Source organism: Balaenoptera ricei, chromosome 16 (genome assembly GCF_028023285.1).
Source record: "Balaenoptera ricei isolate mBalRic1 chromosome 16, mBalRic1.hap2, whole genome shotgun sequence".
Taxonomy (NCBI): domain Eukaryota; kingdom Metazoa; phylum Chordata; class Mammalia; order Artiodactyla; family Balaenopteridae; genus Balaenoptera; species Balaenoptera ricei.
Genome location: NC_082654.1, coordinates 36,347,532 through 36,367,738, shown reverse-complemented (window position 1 = coordinate 36,367,738; position 20,207 = coordinate 36,347,532). Strand labels below are relative to the sequence as shown.

The window sequence follows — 20,207 nt, the reverse complement described above, 5'->3', positions numbered from 1 at the left end:
ATTATATATGTATAAGTGAATTATTTTGCTGTACAGCAGAAATTAATATGACATTGTAAATCAACTATATATCAATAAAATAAAATTTTTTTAAAAACCAGGATAAAAAAAAAAAAAAAAAAAAAAAACCAGGATAGAACTCTTGATTTTCACCACCAGTTCTGCTACTCTCTTATTTGATCAACAGCATAACCATCAACTGAGTTGCTTGAGCCCAAAGCACATAGTCATCCTTTTTTCTTCTCTGTCCCTCGCCCACCACATCCAATCCATCAGTTAGTCCTGCCAATGTGCCTCCCAGACGTATCTTGAACCCCTCCACTTTTCTCCATCTTCACTCCTCTCAATCATCTTTTATCTTAACAACGACAGAAGCCTTCCCATTGGTCTCCCAGCTTTCATTCACACTCCTCTCCATTTCATTCTCTACAAAGTAACCACAGGAACTATTAAGAGTACAAATCAGATCATGTCACCCGAGACTTCAAACTCTCCAAGGCCTCCACTGCATTTAGAATAAAATCCAATCTCTTTACCTGTCCCAAATTCCAATATGAGTTGTGACCACTGCTCTACTCTCATCTCCTTCTGGGCTTCCCTTTGATCTCTCTACCCCAATCACACTGGCCCAGGGCCTTTGCACCAGCTGCTGCCTTTGCCTGGAATGTTCTTCCTCCTGATCTTCACATAGCCAGCTCCATCATGTTATTTACATCACAATGTATATGTCACCTCCTCAGACAGGCCTTCCATGACCAACCACTCTAACATATCACTCTGTTTTAATTCTCCATGTGGCACTTATTACTAATGAATCAGTGTGTGTGTGTGTGTGTGTGTGTGTGTGTGTGTGTTTAGTTTATCTGTTTCTTGCCTATTTATTCTTACTAGAATGTAAGATTCAAGACAGCAGAGGCCTTATTTGCTTTTGTTGAGGATATAAAAGAGTAACCAATGAAGATTAAGTAATCAATAAATACTGAAGATGTGAATAGATGAACCCCCTAGGACTCCCATAAAAAGAAAAGGCAAATTTTCTATGTCAAGAAATTGCTAACATTCACAGGAAGATAGACTAGATGAAAAGGCAGAGGGCTATGTACCAGATGAAGGAGCAAGGTAAAACCCCAGAAAAACAACTAAATGAAGTGGAGATACGCAACCTTCCAGAAAAAGAATTCAGAATAATGATAGTAAAGAAGATCCAGGACCTCGGAAAAAGAATGGAGGCAAAGATCGAGCAGATGCAAGAAATGAAAGACCTAGAAGAATTAAAGAACAAACAAACAGAGATGAACAATACAATAACCTAAATGAAAAATACACTAGAAGGAAGCAACAGCAGAATAACTGAGGCAGAAGAATGCATAAGTGACCTGGAGGACAGAATGGTGGAATTCACTGCTGTGGAACAGAATAAAGAAAAAAAGAATGAAAAGAAATGAAGACAGCCTAAGAGACCTCTGGGACAACATTAAATGCACCAACATTCGCATTATAGGGGTCCCAGGAGGAGAAGAGAGAGAGAAAGGACCCGAGAAAATATTTGAAGAGATTATAGTCAAAAACTTCCCTAACATGGGAAAGGAAGCAGCCACCCAAGTCCAGGAAGTGCAGAGAGTCCCATACAGGATAAACCCAAGGAGAAACACGCAGAGACACACAGTAATCACATTGGCAAAAATTAAAGACAAAGAAAAATTACTGAAAGCAGCAAAGGAAAAATGACAAATAACATACAAGGGAACTCCCATAAGGTTAACAGCTGATTTCTCAGCAGAAATTCTACAAGCCAGCAGGGAGTGGCATGACATATTTAAAGTGATGAAAGGGAAGAACCTACAACCAAGATTACTCTACCTGGCAAAGATCTCATTCAGATTCGATGGAGAACTCAAAAGCTTTACAGACAAGTAGAAGCTAAGAGAATTCAGCACCACCAAACCAGCTCTACAACAAATGCTAAAGGAACTTCTCTAAGTGGGAAACACAAGAGAAGAAAAGGACCTACAAAAACAAACCCAAAACAATTAAGAAAATGGTAATAGGAGCATACATATCAATAATTACCTTAAACATGATTGGATTAAATGCTCCAAGCAAAAGACACAGGCTCGCTGAATGGATACAAAAACAAGACCCATGTATATGCTGTCTACAAGAGACCCACTTCAGACCTAGGGACACATACAGACTGAAAGTGAGGGGATGGAAAAAGACATTCCATGCAAATGGAAATCAAAAGAAAGCTGGAGTAGCTATACTCATATCAGATAAAATACACTTTAAAATAAAGAATGTTACAAGAGACAAGGAAGGACACTACATAATGATCAAGGGATTGATCCAAGAAGAAGACATAAACATTATAAATATATATGCACCCAACATAGGAGCACCTCAATACATAAGGCAACTGCTAACAGCTATGAAAGAGGAAATCAACAGTAACACAATAATAGTGGGGGACTTTAACACCTCACTTACACCAATGGACAGATCATCCAAACAGAAAATTAATGAGGAAACACAAGCTTTAAATGACACAACAGACCAGACAGATTTAATTGATATTTATAGGGCATTCCATCCAAAAACAACAGATTACACTTTCTTCTCAAGTGCGCACAGAATGTTCTCCAGGATAGATGACATCTTGGGTCACAAATAAAGCCTCAGTAAATTTAAGAAAATTGAAATCATATCAACTATATTTTCTAACCCCAAAGCTATGAGATTAGAAATCAATTACAGGGAAAAAAATGTAAAAAAAACACAAACACATGGAGGCTAAACAATATGTTACTAAATAACCAAGAGATCACTGTAGAAATCAAAGAGGAAATCAAAAAATACCTAGAAACAAATGACAATGAAAACACAATGATCCAAAACGTATGGGATGCAGCAAAAGCAGTTCTAAGAGGGAATTTTACAGCAATACAAGCCTACCTCAAGAAACAAGAAAAATCTCAAATAAACAATCTAAACTTATACCTAAGGGAACTAGAGAAAGAAGAACAAACAAAACCCAAAGTTAGCAGAAGGAAAGAAATCATAAAGATCAGAGCAGAAATAAATGAATAGAAACAAAGAAAGCAATAGCAAAGATCAATAAAACTAAAAGCTGGTTCTTTGAGAAGATAAACAAAATGGATAAACCATTAGCCAGACTCATCAAGAAAAGAGGGAGAAGACTCAAACCAATAAAATCAGAAATGAAAAAGGGGAAGTTACAACAGATACCACAGAAATACAAAGCATCCTAAGAGACTACTACAAGCAACTCTATGGCAATAAGATGGACAACCTGGAAAAAATGGACAAATTTTTAGAAAGGTATAACCTTCCAAGACTGAACCAGGAAGAAACAGAAAATATGAACAGACCAATCACAAGCACTGAAATTGAAACTGTGATTAAAAATCTTCCAACAAACAAAAGTCCAGGACCAGATGGCTTCACAGGTGAATTCTATCAAACAGTTAGAGAAGAGCTAACACCCATCCTTCTCAAACTCTTCCAAAAAAAGGCAGAGGAAGGAACACTCCCAAACTCATTCTATGAGGCCACCATCACCCTAATACCAAAACCAGATAAAGATACTCCAAAAAAAGAAAATTACAGACCAATATCACTGATGAATATAGATGCAAAAATCCTCAACAAAATACTAGCAAACAGAATCCAACAACACATTAAAAGGATCATACACCATGATCAGGTGGGATTTATCCCAGGGATGCAAGGATTCTTCAATATACGCAAATCAATCAATGTGATACACCATATTAACAGATTGAAGAATAAAAACCATATGATCATCTCAATAGATGCAGAAAAAGCTTTTGACAAAATTCAACACCAATTTATGATAAAAACTCTCCAGAAAGTGGGCATAGAGGGAACTTATCTCAACATAATAAAGGCCATATACAAGAAACCCAAAGCAAACATCATACTCAATAGTGAAAAACCTAAAGCATTTCCTCTAAGATCAGGAACAAGACAAGGATGTCCACTCTCACCACTGTTATTCAACATAGTTTTGGAAGTCCTAGCCATGGCAATCAGAGAAGAAAAAGAAATAAAAGGAATCCAGATTGGAAAAGAAGAAGTAAAACTGTCACTGTTTGCAGATGACATGATACTATACATAGAGAATCCTAAAGATGCCACCAGAAAACTACTAGAGCGAATCAATGAATTTGGTAAAGTTGCAGGATACAAAATTAATGCACAGAAATATCTTGCATTCCTATACACTAACAATGAAAGATCAGAAAGAGAAATGAAGGAAATAGTCCCATTCACCATTGCAACAAAAAGAATAAAATACCTAGGAATAAACCTACCTATGGAGACAAAAGACCTGTATGCAGAAAACTATAAGACACTAATGAAAGAAATTAAAGATGATACAAACAGATGGCGAGATATACCATGTTCTTGGATTGGAAGAATCAATATTGTGAAAATGACTATACTACCCAAAGCAATCTACAGATTCAATGCAATCCCTATCAAATTACCAATGGCATTTTTTATGGAACTAGAAGAAAAAAATCTTAAAATTTGTATGGAGACACAGAAGACCCTGAATAGCGAAAGCAGTCTTGAGGAAAAAAAATGGAGCTGGAGTAATCAGACTCCCTGACTTCAGACTATACTACAAAGCTACAGTAATCAAAACAATATGGTACTGGCACAAAAACAGAAATATAGATCAATGGAAGAGGATAGAAAGCCCAGAGATAAACCCACGCACTTATGGTCAACTAATCTATGACAAAGGAGGCAAGGATATACAATGGGGAAAAGACAGTCTCTTCAATAAGTGGTGCTGGGAAAACTGGACAGCTACATGTAAAAGAATGAAATTAGAACACTCCCTAACACCATACACAAAAATAAACTCAAAATGGATTAGAGACCTAAATGTAAGACCGGACACTATAAATTCTTAGAGGAAAATATAGGAAGAACACTCTTTGACATAAATCACAGCAAGATCTTTTTGATCCACCTCCTAGAGTAATGGAAATAAAAACAAAAATAAACAAATGGGATCTAATGAAACCTAAAGCTTTTGCAAAGCAAAGGAAACTACAAACAAGACGAAAAGACAACCCTCAGAATGGGAGAAAATATTTGCAAACGAACCAACGGACAAAGGATTAATCTCCAAAATATATAAACAGCTCATGCAGCTCAATATTAAAAAAACAAACAACCCAATCCAAAACTGGGCAGAAGACCTAAATAGACATTTCTCCAAAGAAGACATACAGATGGCCAAGAAGCACATGAAAAGCTGCTCAACATCACTAATTATTAGAGAAATGCAAATCAAAACTACAATGAGGTATCACCTCACACCTGTTAGAATGGGCATCATCAGAAAATCTACAAACAACAAATGTTGGTGAGGGTGTGGAGAAAAGGGAACCCTCTTGCACTGTTGGTGGGAATGTAAATTGATACAGCCACTATGGAGAACAGTATGGAGGTTCCTTAAAAAACTAAAAAGAGAATTACCTTATGACCCAGCAATCCCCCTACTGGGCATATACCCAAAGAAAACCATAATTCAAAAAGACACATGCACTCCAATGTTCATTGCAGCACTATTTACAATAGCCAGGTCATGGAAGCAACCTAAATGCCCATCAACAGACGAATGGATAAAGAAGAAGTGGTACATATATACAATGGAATATTACTCAGCCATAAAAAGGAACGAAATTGGGTTATTTGTAGAGATGTGGATGAATCTACAGACTGTCATACAGAGTGAAGTGAGTCAGAAAGAGAAAAACAAATATCATATATTAACGCATATATGTGGAACTTAGAAAGATGGTACAGATGAACTTGTTTGCAGGGCAGAAATAGAGACACAGATGTAGAGAACAAACGTATGGACACCAAGCGGGGCAAGCAGCAGGGGAAGGGTGTTGTGATGAACTGGGAGATTGGGATTGACATATATACACTAATATGTGTAAAATGGATAACTAATAAGAACCTGCTGTATAAAAAAATAAATACAATAAAATACAAAAAAAAAAAAAAAAGAAGAAGAAATTGCTAACAAAGGACTATCACCTTTGTGACCCAGAAAGGAAGCCAGAGTGGTAGGAGCCTGGCAGTATTCAGAAAACTATCAAGTATAAAACCGTGAGGCAATCTATTTATTAAACAGGAGAATCTGCAAAGACTTCTCTTGTGAATATCAGAGACTTTTTCAAACCAAACGTATAGAACATACATCTCCCAAAATAAAATTCTGAAATATTCAGGCAGCTGGGCTGGATTGATTATAGATGGATTGAAGCATGTCATTTAAGTCTCCCCATGATAGACTATAAATATTGATAGCCCCCTTTAGGTGGACGGTTCTGCCTGATGTTCCAGATGAAAGAACCATTTGGAAGGAAGAAAGCTATCCAGCTGCCTCTTTTTGAAAGATTCGGAAATATTATCAGGATGCCCAGAAATACAGAATTTGAATCAGAACAGAGGCCAGGATGAAAGTGAGAATACAAACCGGCTAAATGGGCAAAAATAAAGCTCCCAAATAGGTTCACTGGAGATGTTTCCCCAAAGGCCCACAGCTGCTCAGCCCCCAGAGGCTGGCATCCTGTACTTCAACAGGCAACATCAGAAGCATGAGTGCTTAGTTCTGACCTAGCAGTCCTCATTTTGCAGCAATCCTTAACAAGAATTCTCCAGGCACAGAAAGGCTGTTCAAAAACAGGCCATAGAGTACTGGGGGTTTTATTGATGGAAGTGCTCAAACTAGCCGATTGTTTGCAACCAGAAGCTAAATGACTCATAAACTCTTTCAAGAAAGGTCATATCGCACAGGGATTGACTGCAAAGCAATATGTACAACCTAACTTTTTAAAGGTCCAAATTTTCTGGTACGTGAATAAAATAATCTTAATTTATGCTCAACTAGATAACCTCTTGAGGACGAGGCTGTGTCTTTATTCAGCTTTGTATCCCCACAGTACTTCAATACCCAGTAGGCAAACAACAAGGGTTTGCTTAGTAAATAAATCTCACCCCCACCATCTCCTCTAGATTGCTCACCCATGTATCCTCTCTCTCCCTCTCACCTCCCCTCCCTCTCTTTCTCTCTCTCTCCATCCATATCCCCACAACCTACCTAACCCTCTCTCCATCCCTCTTCTCTCTCTCTCTCTCTCTCTCACACACACACACACACACACACACACACACACGTATACACACTTGGCCTCTTTGTTAGGGCCTCCTGCTCATCTAACATAAAACTATGAAGATGTGGATCTTAATAGTCCATAGTGACCTCACCTTAACCATAACCCCAAAGCTAACAGATGGACTGGAGTGGGAGATACCGTGGATCAACACTAGAGGAAAATGTGCCAAAACACATCTGGCCCCAAGGATATTAGATAAGAGACTTCGGACTGATACGAATATAATAATAATTGCTATTAACATCATCACTGTCCTGTCTGAACAGCAGGAGAAAACACTTATCACTTGACATGGTTCAAAGATGATGTTCACAAAGCCAACACCCCTCTGAGCTGGAGTCAGACCTTCCCTCAGCCAAGCAAGATTCACTGCTTTCCTCCTGTGTGCTCTTAGGCAAATTACTTAACCTCTCTCAGCCTCCCTTTCCTCATCCTGCAGGGGTAGCAGGGATGAGAGTAACCACAGAGTGGTCATGGGGATGAAATGAGATGCATCACATAAATCCCGTGGCACTGGGCCCGGCACATAGTACGTGCTCAATAAATGATATTGCGACTGTCAGTTACTGTGCTTCCCTATTTGGGTATCTCCTTCATGCCTGACACCTATGGCTTTCCTTCTGGGATGCATGAGCTTGGTCGAAATATGTTTTGTTCATTGAAACGAAAAGGATCTGGGATTTTTGCTTAATTTTGCCTGCCTTTTCACCCTGCTTCATGGCACAGCAATGATTATAATAAAGAGCTGACTCCTGGTTCTAAGCTGCTAAATCTTTTGCATCACTAGGGCCTTGTTTATGTCAGTGTTCTGCACACACGTGGAGAGCAGAAAGTGGCTCACCAGCCTACTATGCCTTGATGGGATGACCCCTTGGGACTGTCCCACTGCCTCCACGCTGCTTCTGTTTCATTATACAATCTCCTGACTCTAATTTGGCTTCCCAAAAAAACTTCACCAAGAAGAGTATTTCATAAGAAAGTGGAGAATAAGAAGGCAAGGCCAGACATTTGGGAATCACAGGCACCCACCTTCCCTCTCTTCCTTCCTCAGTCAATCCACACGGATTAACTGAACACCTACTATGTGCCAAGTACTAGGCTGGGGACTGGGGATTCAGTCTCGAACAAGAGAGACCCTGGTCCTACCATGCTTGCTGTATGGATGACCCCACAAATCATGAACCCATTACAGTTAATTTCACAAACCGGTAATTACAAATTGAGGTGAGCGCAAGAAAGAAAAAATGCAGGGAGTTATACGACTGTCTAAGATAGTCTGGGGATTCTCGGAATGCTTCCATGAGGCAGTAACATCTAGTCAAGGACCTGTCTGAAGAGTGATAAGAATTAACCAGCCCAAGAGGCACATAAGTGTGTCAGGGGGGTGGGGTTGGGAGTAGGCAATAAAAAGACTTGTAAAGTCCCTGAATTGCAAAATGTCAAGGAATGGAAAGAAGCTCAGAGTTGCCAGAATATGGGGGTGGGGGGGTGGGAAGAGGGGCAGGGGAGGAAGAGAGATGATCTACACGATAGTTAGAGAACTGAATTGACTTGAACGGAATCTTTGGCAGAAGTCGGCAAACTCCAGCAGGGTTAAATCTGGTCCCTTCCTGGTTTTGTATAGCCTCCCCACACACACCAGCTAAGAATGTTTTCATATTTTTAAATAGTTGAAAAAAATAAAAAAGACTAATATTTAATAACATTGTGAAAATCTTATGAAATTCAAATTACAGTAGCCATAAATAAAGTTTTACTGGAACACAGCCATGCCCGTACATTTACATATTGTCTATAGCTGCTTTCACACTACAGTGGCAGAGTTGGGTAGCTGCGACAGAGACTATATGGCACACAAGCCTAAAATATTTACTATCTAGCTCTTTATGGAAAAAAATTGCCAACCCCTGATCTAGTGAGATAGGCAGAAGTCAGATTATAAAATCTTTTAAATCATATTAAAATTTTAGGACCTTATCCCAAGAGCAGGGGAACTCATTAACCCATTAAAGAGTCTGAAGAGGAGAACAGCATAATTCAGCAGTGCCCAGACCGGTCTGCACATTGGGTTAACCTAGGGAGCTTCCAGAATATAATGCATGAGTCTCACCCCTGGAGACTGTGCATCAGTTGGGTTTGTGTACGGCCTGGGTATGGGCTTTGGAATTTTTTGAAGATTCCTAGGTGATGCTAATGTGCAAGTAACTTTGGGAACCACGGATAAAATCGCATTTGCATTTTTACAAGATCACGCTCACTCAGGGCTTCTCCCTCCGGCTGAATACACATTGGAATCACCTGGGGGATATTTTCAAAGATACTGATGCCAAGGCCCACCCAGACCAATTACATCAGGATCTCTAGAGATGGGCTCCGAGCATTGCCCAGGTGATTCTAATGTGCAGCTCAGGTTACGCACTCTGCATTAATGTGCAGCAAGGGTAGATACACGGAAAGCCCTGGGAGGCTACTTCGCATGGCCCAAATGAAAGATGGCAGAGGCTTGGCTTGAGTTTCTGGCGCTGGGACCGGGGAGAAGAAAAGTGAAGGGACAGTGAGCTGGGCTTGGTGAGGCACTGGTGACAGTGGGGGGCTGGGTGGAAAGTTTCAAAAGCGATACCTAAATGTCTAGCAAAGCAAATGGGTGCGGCCTGATGCCAATTTATTGGGATGGGAACCTTGGAAGAGGAACAAGTTTGGGGGGGTAAGAACATGAGTTCTGTTCTGACATCTTGTTAAAAGGGAGGACGCCTATGATGGGATTAGTCAGACTGAGGCTATAAAGGAGGCTGGGGTCAAGTCACAAGAGGCCTTGAATGCTATCTTAACAATGTTCTCTTTATATAGCAGACAATGGCTACAATGATGTAGAGGAACACATATGGGCTTTTGATTCAGATGGTGTTCCTGCCACATGCAGTGTGTGTGCTTCCTCAGCTTCCTCATCTACAGAATGGGATTTAAAATGTTCACACTCTGTCTCCTATACCTTTGGCCAGCCGACCTCAATGACAGCACAGGCCTCAATAAATACCCTTACAAAGGTGTTGTGAAGATTAAATGAGATATTATGTGAATCTCTAGAAACTTATGTAGCACAAAAGACCCTCAAAAATGGTAGTTGTTATTCCTAAAGGAGAATGACACAGTGACACCTCACAATGATGTTTTAGGAAGTGTATATGGACAATGGTGTGAAGGATAAGCACATAAGATAAGAAACTGGCACTTAGGTTTAGCAGTTATGACAGACAACATGATGGCATCTGTTCATCTGTCAGTAAGAAGTCAGAGTCCCGCAATCCTGTGGAGTCCGCAATCCTCCAGAATCCTGGCTACCCTCCCAGGGCACTGCTCCTCCTTCCCAAGTGTGGCTCTGGTTGTCTGTCTTGACCAAGATGAAGGCCAGGTGACAAGATGGAGAAAAAGACAAAAAGAAGAGGATTCTATCAACTCTTAAAGTGTATATACAAGCTGAAAATTAATTTCAGAGATGAGCAAGAATGACTTCCTTCAAAGAGAAAGGGGATCCAGGGAAACCAGAATGCACCCTGCACTGCTGATCACAGCAGAATTAAAGCCAAGAGCAGAACTCAGATCATCGAAGCAAATGAGTCATAGTACCTGGCGAGGAAGCAAGGCTTCAGCCAGACACCAGCCAGAACTAAAGATTATGGCTCTTGCAAATTAGCCAGAGGAGTTCCTGTAACTGTGGACAACCCAAAAACGACCCCTGCCCGCAAACATGAGGCTAAAAACTAATGGATGCTAATAGCATTAAAACAATAACTGTATCTGCTCAGATTAACCATACATTTGATGTAAATCCATATACACCTCACAAGATGTCATCAAGTAAGTACTTCTGTCCCTTTAATGTAAAACAAAATACATATGTAGGAAAGTGCCTAAAATATACATGAATATTTTAATAGTAATTTTTAAAGTGAACCCTCATGTAACTACCTCTACAGGCAAGAGATAAAACATTACACCACCTCAAAAGCACACCTCTCTGATCACAACACCCCTCCTTCCCACCTAGAAGTAACTAGCTACTATCCTTGTTCTCGTGATGTATACTTCCTTCCTTTTCTTTACGATAGTTACACTTATGTATGCCTCTAAACAATGCTGTTTCTTTCATTTTTATATGAATGGAATCATGTGTTCTTCTGGACTCCACTTCTTCTGCTCAGCATTATGTTTGTGGCCCCAAAGAATTTATGGGTGAAACTACATGATGTCTGACATCTGAGTTAAAATACTGTGAGGATGGAGGAGTTGCAAAGTATACTTTGAATACGGTGGTCATAAATTCATCACTGTTGAAGCTAGGCGATGGATGGATTAGGCTCTTTATACTATACTCTTGACTCTTAAATAAGTTTCAAAATTTTTATAATAAAAAATTGTTTAAATTACTTTGTGAGATTCATTTTACTACAACAATTTTCACTGCTGTATAGCAACAGTTTTCTAAGTAAGGTCCCAAAACCAGGAGCATCAGAATGATTGGGGAATTTGTTTAAATGCAAATAATTGGGCTCCACCCCAGACTTACTGAACCAGAAACTCTTGGAATGGGGCCCAGTAATCTGTGTTTTAATAAGTCCTCCAGATAGTTCTGATGCATGCTCAAGTTTGATAACCACTACTCAACAGTATTCTATTCTGTGAATGTTCCACAACTGATTTATCCATTCTACTAAGGATACACTTATATATTATTTCAAGTTTGGGAGTTTCAAATTTGTGGATATTATAAATATTCTTGTACAAGACTTTTGGTGACAAGAGTCTCTCTGACATATACCTAGTGGTAACATAACAGAATCCCAGAATCATAGGGTGTATGTATCATCAACACTCCATGATAACGGCAAATTATTTTCAAAGTAGTTCACCAGTTCACAGTCCCACTAGTAACATACGAAAGTTCCCTCTGCTCTACATCCTTGCCAATATTTGGTATTTTTCAGACATTTTAACTGTTGCCATCTTAGAGGGTTAAACACTTTTAAGCTATCCAAGTTGGGATCAAAAAACATGTATTAGGGAACAGAACTCCAGACATGAAATCATAGTATTGCAAATATATTAGTTGGTGGGTTCGCATGGAATAGGCCTGATGTAGGAAGAATTTGGCATGCTGGAGAAACTGAAAAAGGTCAGTATGACTATACTATGGAGAGCAAGGTGAAACACAGTACAAAATGTTGTTGGGAAGTAAGGGAGGAACAAATCAGGGACCTTGTAGGTGTGCCAAAGACTTTGAATTGTATTCCTAGTGAAATGAAAAGCCAATGAAGGGTTTTAAGCACAAAATTTACATCATTATATTTCTATATCTGCATACATTTAAAATCTTTCAGGCACACATCCACTTCTACCTATGATGGGGTTGCTTAATGCTTCAGACTAATGCTTCTGCTGAAAACAACTAGAAAAGCTGGATAAAGCACAAATACATACACATACACACACACACACACACACACACACACACACACACACACCTGCTTAAAGGCATAACAGAGTTTTTGAGAAAACCAGGAGTTGAGGGGACAAAATCCTAGAAATGAGAGAACCACAAAGAGATGAGCCAAAATTCTGCAGCCACTCTTTCCCTTGGGACATTTGCCTAAACTAGGTGAGGGGTAAGGAGCTGAGGATCCAGGCAAAGAGCCTCAACAGAAATGCTATTAAGAGGCAAAAATACCAGAAGAAATTTTGGTAGTCTCTTGAGGAAAGAAAAACAAAAATTAGAGACCTGAGATGCCAAGATCCAAATAAGAAGGAAGGAACAGAAAACTATGCCCAACACTTGGCCGGTATTCCTCTCAAGACATTTGCTGAATTCTGAAGCTGTGCAGGGCAGGAGGCTAAGAAGCCAAGGAGAAAGCTCCCAAAAAAACTTTCAGTGAGAGTTGTGATAGTCTCACACTGCTAAGGAGAGAAAAAAAACAGAGTTCTGAACTAGCCAGGGGGAGAAGTCATTGAGAACCCCCTATGCTCTTAGCTGAAGTTCCAAGAAAGCTACACCCTAGAAAGAGGCATTGGCCAGTGGCAGACACAGCTTTATCAAAACTAAAACAAAGCCTACAGTCAGCTAAGTCCCTAACTGCATTACAATAATCAGTTCTCCAATATGCCTGCCTAGAAGCTATTTTCTCTGGAGTAGAATAACATCATATACAACATCCACAGTTTTTCATACAAAATGTTGAGTATACAATTAATGTTTATTAAGCATGCCAAGACACAAAGCCAAAACCCAGAGCTGGGCGTTGGGTCGGGGGGGAGAGACCACACACAAAGACACCACAAGTGATTCAGATATTAGAGTTGGTAGAAAAAGAGTCTAACTATGATTATTATGCTCAGAAGTATAACAACAAGTTGGAGAAATTCAGTGAAAAGGCAAAGAATTTCACCAGAGAGTTAGAATCAATAAAAAGGATCAAATGCAAAAAAATAAAAAATAAAGATCAAATATAATTTCTAGTACTCTAAAATTAAGAACTCAGTAGATAAGACCAAACAACATATTAAGCAGAGTGGAAGAGATGATTAATAAATTGGAAGGTAGGTCAAAATTCTTCAAAGCTGAAGAACAGAGAAAAATATAAAATGGAAAAGAAAGAAAAGAGTGTAAGATACATGTGTGATAAAGTAAAACAATCTAAATTATTATAACTTTGAAGACATTATTATTGTAACTTTGAAGACATAGAAGAGAGGAAGAATAGGACAGTAAAAGTATTTAAAGAGATACTAGCAAACTGATTAGAGATATCAATACACAAATACAAAAGTTACTAAGAACCTCAGTAGGGTTGACAGCAAATAAACAACAGAAAATAACCAATAATGCCAAACCTAGGGACATCACAGAAAAATGCATAAAAACTAAAGACAAAAAGAAAATCCTGAAAGCAGCCAGAGGAAAAAAGACACATTATCTTCAAAGAAGTAATAACACTGTTGGTAAATGACTAATGTTTTAACAGAAATGATGGAAGCCTGAAGACAATGGAATAATGTTTTAAAGTGCTGAACAAAAACTCAAACATAGAATTCCATACTTAGAGAAAATATCATTCAAAATGATAGTAAAATTAAGACATTTTTAGATAAGTAAAAACTGAGAGGATCGTTCACCAGCAAACCCTCACTTTAAAAAATGCTGATGAAAGTCTAACGGGCATAAGAAAATGATCCCAGATGAAGGCATGATAATATAGGAAAAAATAAAGAGCAATGGAAAAGGTAAACATGTGGGTAAATAAAAATGAATACTGACTGCTTAAAATAACAATAAAGATAATATCTAATAGGTTTTTAAAATAGGTAGATTAAAATGCATGACAGTAACACAAAAGATGTGAGAGGGGTATATAGAATTAAAATACAATAAGGTACCTTATTATCCAGTGTTATATTTACCCAAAAGGAATGACAATATGTACACAGGATGACTTATAAATAAATATTTATAGAAGCACTGTTAGTGATATATAGAAAATGGAAACAATGCAAATGTCCATCTACAGGTGAACTGATAAGCAAATTAAATGGAATATTACTCAGCAAAAAAAATGAATAAAACACTGACAGGCTAAAAACTATGGACGAATCGCACAGCAGACATTATCATTGAGCAAAAGATGCCAGATTTAAGAGTACACACTATATGATGCCATTTTATGAGGTTTTGTCCAAGAAAAACTAATCTATGATGCTAACAGTCAGGACAATGGTTATCTTTGGGAGCATTAGAAACTGGAGAAGAGCAAGAGGGGACCTCTGGGAGGTAGGTGATGTTCAATTTCTTGATCTAGCTGCAGATTACCTCCATGGGTTCACTTCGTGGAAATGCATCAAGCTCTACATTTAGGATTGCTCACTTTTCTACATGTATTTCCAAAAAACGTTCTAAAAATATATTTCATAAGTACAGAAAGTTATATGCAGGATAACAAGACTGTATCAAGCATCAAGATTAAGAAACAAAGCATGACCGATATCATTGATATGTATGTTACTCCCTGATTACACCTCCACCCACCCCACCAGAGATAACTACTCTCATGAATTTGGTGCTCACCATTCCTCTGCACTATTTTATACTTTGACTCCTTATATAAGTTCACCTAAACAATATATACAACTGTTTTGCATGTTTTTAAACTGTATATAAAAGATAATTTGATTTCTATTTTTTAAAGATCACTCTGAAAAGGGCACAAGGAAACTTTCCGGGATGACAGAATATTCTATATCTTATTGGAGTGTTGGTTACATGGGTACATACATTTGTCAAAACTCATCAAAATGTACATTTAATATCTGTGCATTTCACTATAGGGAAATGTTATCTCACTTAAAACCATTTAAAAAATAAAATAGATCATTCTAGCTTCTTCATAGGCAATGGACGAGGACTGGACAGAAGTGGAATCAGGAAGGCCAGTTAAAGTATTACAGCAGACCTGGTGAGGGTCAAACTCACCTATCTGAGGAGTAAGGAAATAAAGTCAGGCTGTGGTCACAGTTCTTTGAGCAGCTTAACTGTGAAGTGGAGCAGTAACTGGAGGGACGAGTGAAGCCAAAGAAGGAGTTCTTAAAAATGGAACATCAAGCTTGACCCTGTTGAGAGTCAACACTGAAGACAAAGAAGAGATGAGGACCCAAGGGAAAAACCAAGTCCTCCAGAATGTGAGAGGGAACAGGATGTGAAGTGCAGGTGGTTTGGTCTTTGCTGGGACACCATGTCTTCTTGTTTTTTAACTGGAAGGAAATAAAAAGGGTAGAGAAGCAGGAAAACTCGTTTGGTAGTGGAAAGACAAAGTAGTTTCCATCCAATGGCTGCTACTTTTTCAGTGATCATGGGTCATTATCTATAAAGGGTGGGGATCAGAGTGTTGAAGCCTGTGAAGAAGAAGGGCACGAAATTCCATTGGAAAAGGCTGGAAAAGCATCCCAGCATGGTGGGGAGGGGTTAAGAAAAATCAAAGGTTCCATTTTAGACAGGTTAAATGCCCAACAGGTAACCAACTTCTTGTAACATAGCATGGGCTCAGAACATTATTATTCATCTTTGCTTATGCTGCACGAAGCATGGCATAACACATATTAGGTACCCGAGAGAGAATGGATAAATGAATGAATGAAGATTAAATCTTTTTCATATTTTCTTAGCACATTTTTATATCGTTGGCCATATTCCACAATGGAACTGAAGAAAAAATAGAAATAATGCACCTTATCAATCAACCAATAACAAATGCATTTTCCTTTTTCTCATTTTTAGTTCTGTGTGTTCTTGGAAGAAAGGCAATCTGTGTCTTCCGATGCTATAAATTCTTCATTTTATCTAAATAAATGACATGTTCATCTTCTAAAATAACTGTTAAGCAGAATTCACCAATGGGGCAATTCTCATAAAAAACTAAGAGACAGAATCTTTATCCTTATGTTAACACAATTTGTGACAATCATAAGGATATAGTTGGCAAAGAAATTAGAAGCTCTTGTCAAGGTGGATGGACCTAGAGTCTGTCATACAGAGTGAAGTAAGTCAGAAAGAGAAAAATAAATACCATATGCTAACACACATATATGGAATCTAAAGAAAAAAAAAGGTTCTGAAGAACCTAGGAGCGGGATAGGAATAAAGACGCAGACGTAGAGAATGGACTTGAGGACACGGGGAAGGGGAAGGGTAAGCTGGGACTGGAATGAAGTGAGAGAGTGGCATTGACATATATACACTACCAAATGTAAAACAGATAGCTAGTGGGAAGCAGCTGCATAGCACAGGGACATCAGCTCGGTGTTTTGTGACCACCTAGAGGGGTGGGATAGGGAGGGTGGGAGGGAGATGCAAGAGGGAGGGGATATGGGGACATATGTATATGTATAGCTGTTTCACTCTGTGATACAGCAGAAACTAACACACCATTGTAAAGCAATTATACTCCAATAAAGATGTTTAAAAAAAAGAAAGGATTAACCTCATCTCTGTATTGGAGACGTTCCTGCTGCTGCTAAGTCACACGTGCATCACGAGCAGAGAAAACCTTTAGCTCATGTACAGGAATCTCAGCACGGTCCCACCCAAACCTGGTCATCCTAGGAGACAAATGAGCACACTGTGCTGTTTGTTTATCATTTATCAATTATGAAATGAAAAAAGCTTATAAATGCATTACTTGCAGCAGAAATTGTTATTCGCTTTATTACACTAAGTTCCGTTTAAAAGGACTCCATTCATGCAAGAAGCACCGTTTTTGTTGGATGAACAGTCGGATTTTTACGCTTATAATTCAAGCATATACTTACTATGTATATTGAGTGCACTCTCCCAGTTCCTGTTGCCACAGCCAGACTGTAAATGCATATCTGTGGTCATGCTTAACTACAGTCATTCAGAACTTCAGCTGTCAAGTTTGGAGCTAATATTCTCACATATGCAGTTCATGCTCTACTCTTAAAAATAATTCCTTGTTTGCTATTAGAAGCTCCTAACATAATATACAAAATGGCAGGATCAATTTTTTAAAATAATATAGATCTTTAACTAAATGCAAATACAATATATTTTTCTTCCCTGAAAATATCCCCTTCCTTCAGTAACTATAAACCCTGGCCAAGCAGTAAAACAGCACAACATGTTAAATATTAAAAAAACAAAACAAAAAAACCCACACACACAATATAGCACTGTTTACAGGAAGGAAAGGAGGAAAACCTCAGTTTTGTGCTACACCATCCTTTGAGACACTCTCATTTTAAGTGTGGAGGCATCAATTATCTCTCCTTTGCTGGAAGGTCTACACATTTAAAGGTTCTGTAGGTCCACTAAGAAAATAAGCAACTGTTTCTCTGTATCATTAAACACAACAGGATACCAGCCTGTGCTGGTTTTAAAACAGTAGCAAAATTCCAACTGTGAATATTAAGGTTTACTATTTCAGTCTCCAGAGAAGCAAAGAGTTGTTCTGTTGCCAGAGCATTAGGACCATACTTCAAGTTGTCAACTACACAATATTTCTAGGACCAACGACTAGCTCCACTGCAGAATCTTGTAATCCTAGAATCTGAAGAAACCTTGCAGGTCTCCTATTCCAATCTGACATCCAAGACAGGAATTTTTTCCCCCCAGCATCCCTGACAGACGGTCAGCCTCTGTTTCAATTACTCCAGTGGGGGAGTTCTCAAGAGAAGATTCCCAAGGGATATGATGAAATGCTAGAACCAACCATTCAGACAGGGAATAAGGCTCCAGTAAGCCTGTAGGATACAGACAGCCTTGCCAGACAGTAAAACCAGACTTCCAAAAGAATGTGACTCAGAATCAGCAATCATAGAGGTGCAACGTTAAAACATGTAGACCCCCCAATTTTGGGACCACTCTAGGTCTTTTTATTGGCCTGAGAAGTAGCTCGTACAATCAGGAAAGCAAGGTGGCTTTTCTCCTACTGATTTCTTAAAGTAAGAACTGATTCTTTCAGGCTCACAGCAAGGGTTTGTCAGGCTCAGAGAGGATCAAATCCCTCCCTTCTGAAAACCAAGCCAAGGGACCCCCTGGTGGAACTGCTAACGCTTAAAATACTCTTAACTTTGGTCTTAAAATTCTCACTACTGTAAACCAGAACATTTCGAGCCCTTCTTTTAAAGGTGTATATAGGCTACGCTGTAACTGAAGTTGTTTGGTTGGTGTCGGGTTGATGTGTGTGTGTGGGGGGGTGTTTTAAGCGCAGCCCTTCCTCCCGCAGGGGAGTCTGGTTTATCCGACCAGGAAAGGCAAGTGTGCGGGGCTGAGCTGCCAGCACATCCCCAGGCGGACCCCGGGACGGGGCGGCCCGGCCCTTACCTGTCGATGCTGATCACGCACAGGGTCATGATCGAGGCCGTGCAGCACATGACGTCCATGGCGATAAAGACGTTGCAGAAGAAGTGGCCAAAGATCCACTTGCCCCCGATAAGGTCGGTGACGCTGACGAAGGGCATGACCGCCACGGCCACCGAGAGGTCGGCCAGCGCCAGGGACACGATCAGGTAGTTGGAGGGCTGGCGAAGCTTCTTGACGAAGCACACCGAGATCACCACCAGGCAGTTGCCGGCGATTGTCAGCAGCGTGATGAGCGTCAGGATGGAGCCGATCACAACTTTCTCGGCTCTGCCGTAGTTGATCTGCTCCCCGCAGCCGGAGGCATTGTCCGGGAGTGTGTCCCAGGTGGGCACGGGGGTGGCCGTCACCTCAGGGACCCCGTGCAGCAGGTGCGGCGCCCAGGAGCCCGCGACCGGGCCGGCGCCGTCGGGGCTCAGGTCGGGCAGCCCGCGTCCCACCTCTGGCAGGAGGAAAGAGCGGAGGTGCCCGTAGAGGTCCGGGCGGCCGCTGCTGTTAACGTCCATCATCGTGCCGCTGTGCGTCGCTGCCCATGGAGCCGGCGCCCCCGCCACGCGCTCCGGCTGCCGGCCCGGGGGCTTCACCTCGTCGGTTCCGCTCCGCTCGGCCCAGCCATGGGGCCCGCGCAGTCCGCTGGGGGGCGCCCCGGCTCGGCCTTGCGGCCCCGCACGTCCCAGTCCCCCAACAGAAGCGGACGACGCGGGAGCGCGGCCACCCGGGGACTCCCTGCGGGAGGCGCCTCCAGCACCCGACGGAACCCCGGGACGCGCGGGATCGCGGGCCGGCGGGCCGGGCTCGGCTGGCCGCACCGCACCGCTCGCAGCCTTCAGCCGCCGAGTGGCTCGGCCGAGAGCGCCCGGGAGGCAGCGGCAGAAGTTGCAGAGAGCGCCCCGCCCCTCGCGCCCGCCGCCGCCGCCGCCGCCGCCGCTCCCCTGCGGCAACCGCGCCGCGTCCCCGCCGCCAGCGCCGCCGCTGCGTCCGGCCGCTGCCCGCGCGCCCCGGGCTCCCGGACGGGTTTTCCCGGCTGCGCAGGGGCCGCC

At 40.8% G+C, this 20,207-nt stretch overlaps 1 protein-coding gene across 3 annotated transcripts in view; it reads right to left on the bottom strand.

Annotated features, from left to right (window-relative positions):
- HTR7 (5-hydroxytryptamine receptor 7) overlaps positions 1–19,956 on the bottom strand; it is an 89,287-nt gene extending 69,331 nt beyond the window's left edge. For all 3 annotated transcript variants that reach the window (XM_059899488.1, XM_059899487.1, XM_059899489.1), the window contains exon 1: positions 19,132–19,956. In XM_059899488.1, coding sequence (XP_059755471.1) covers positions 19,132–19,676 — 545 coding nt within the window. In that variant the 5' untranslated portion in view covers positions 19,677–19,956. The remainder of the gene's footprint in view (positions 1–19,131) is intronic.
- Positions 19,957–20,207: the final 251 nt, after the last annotated feature.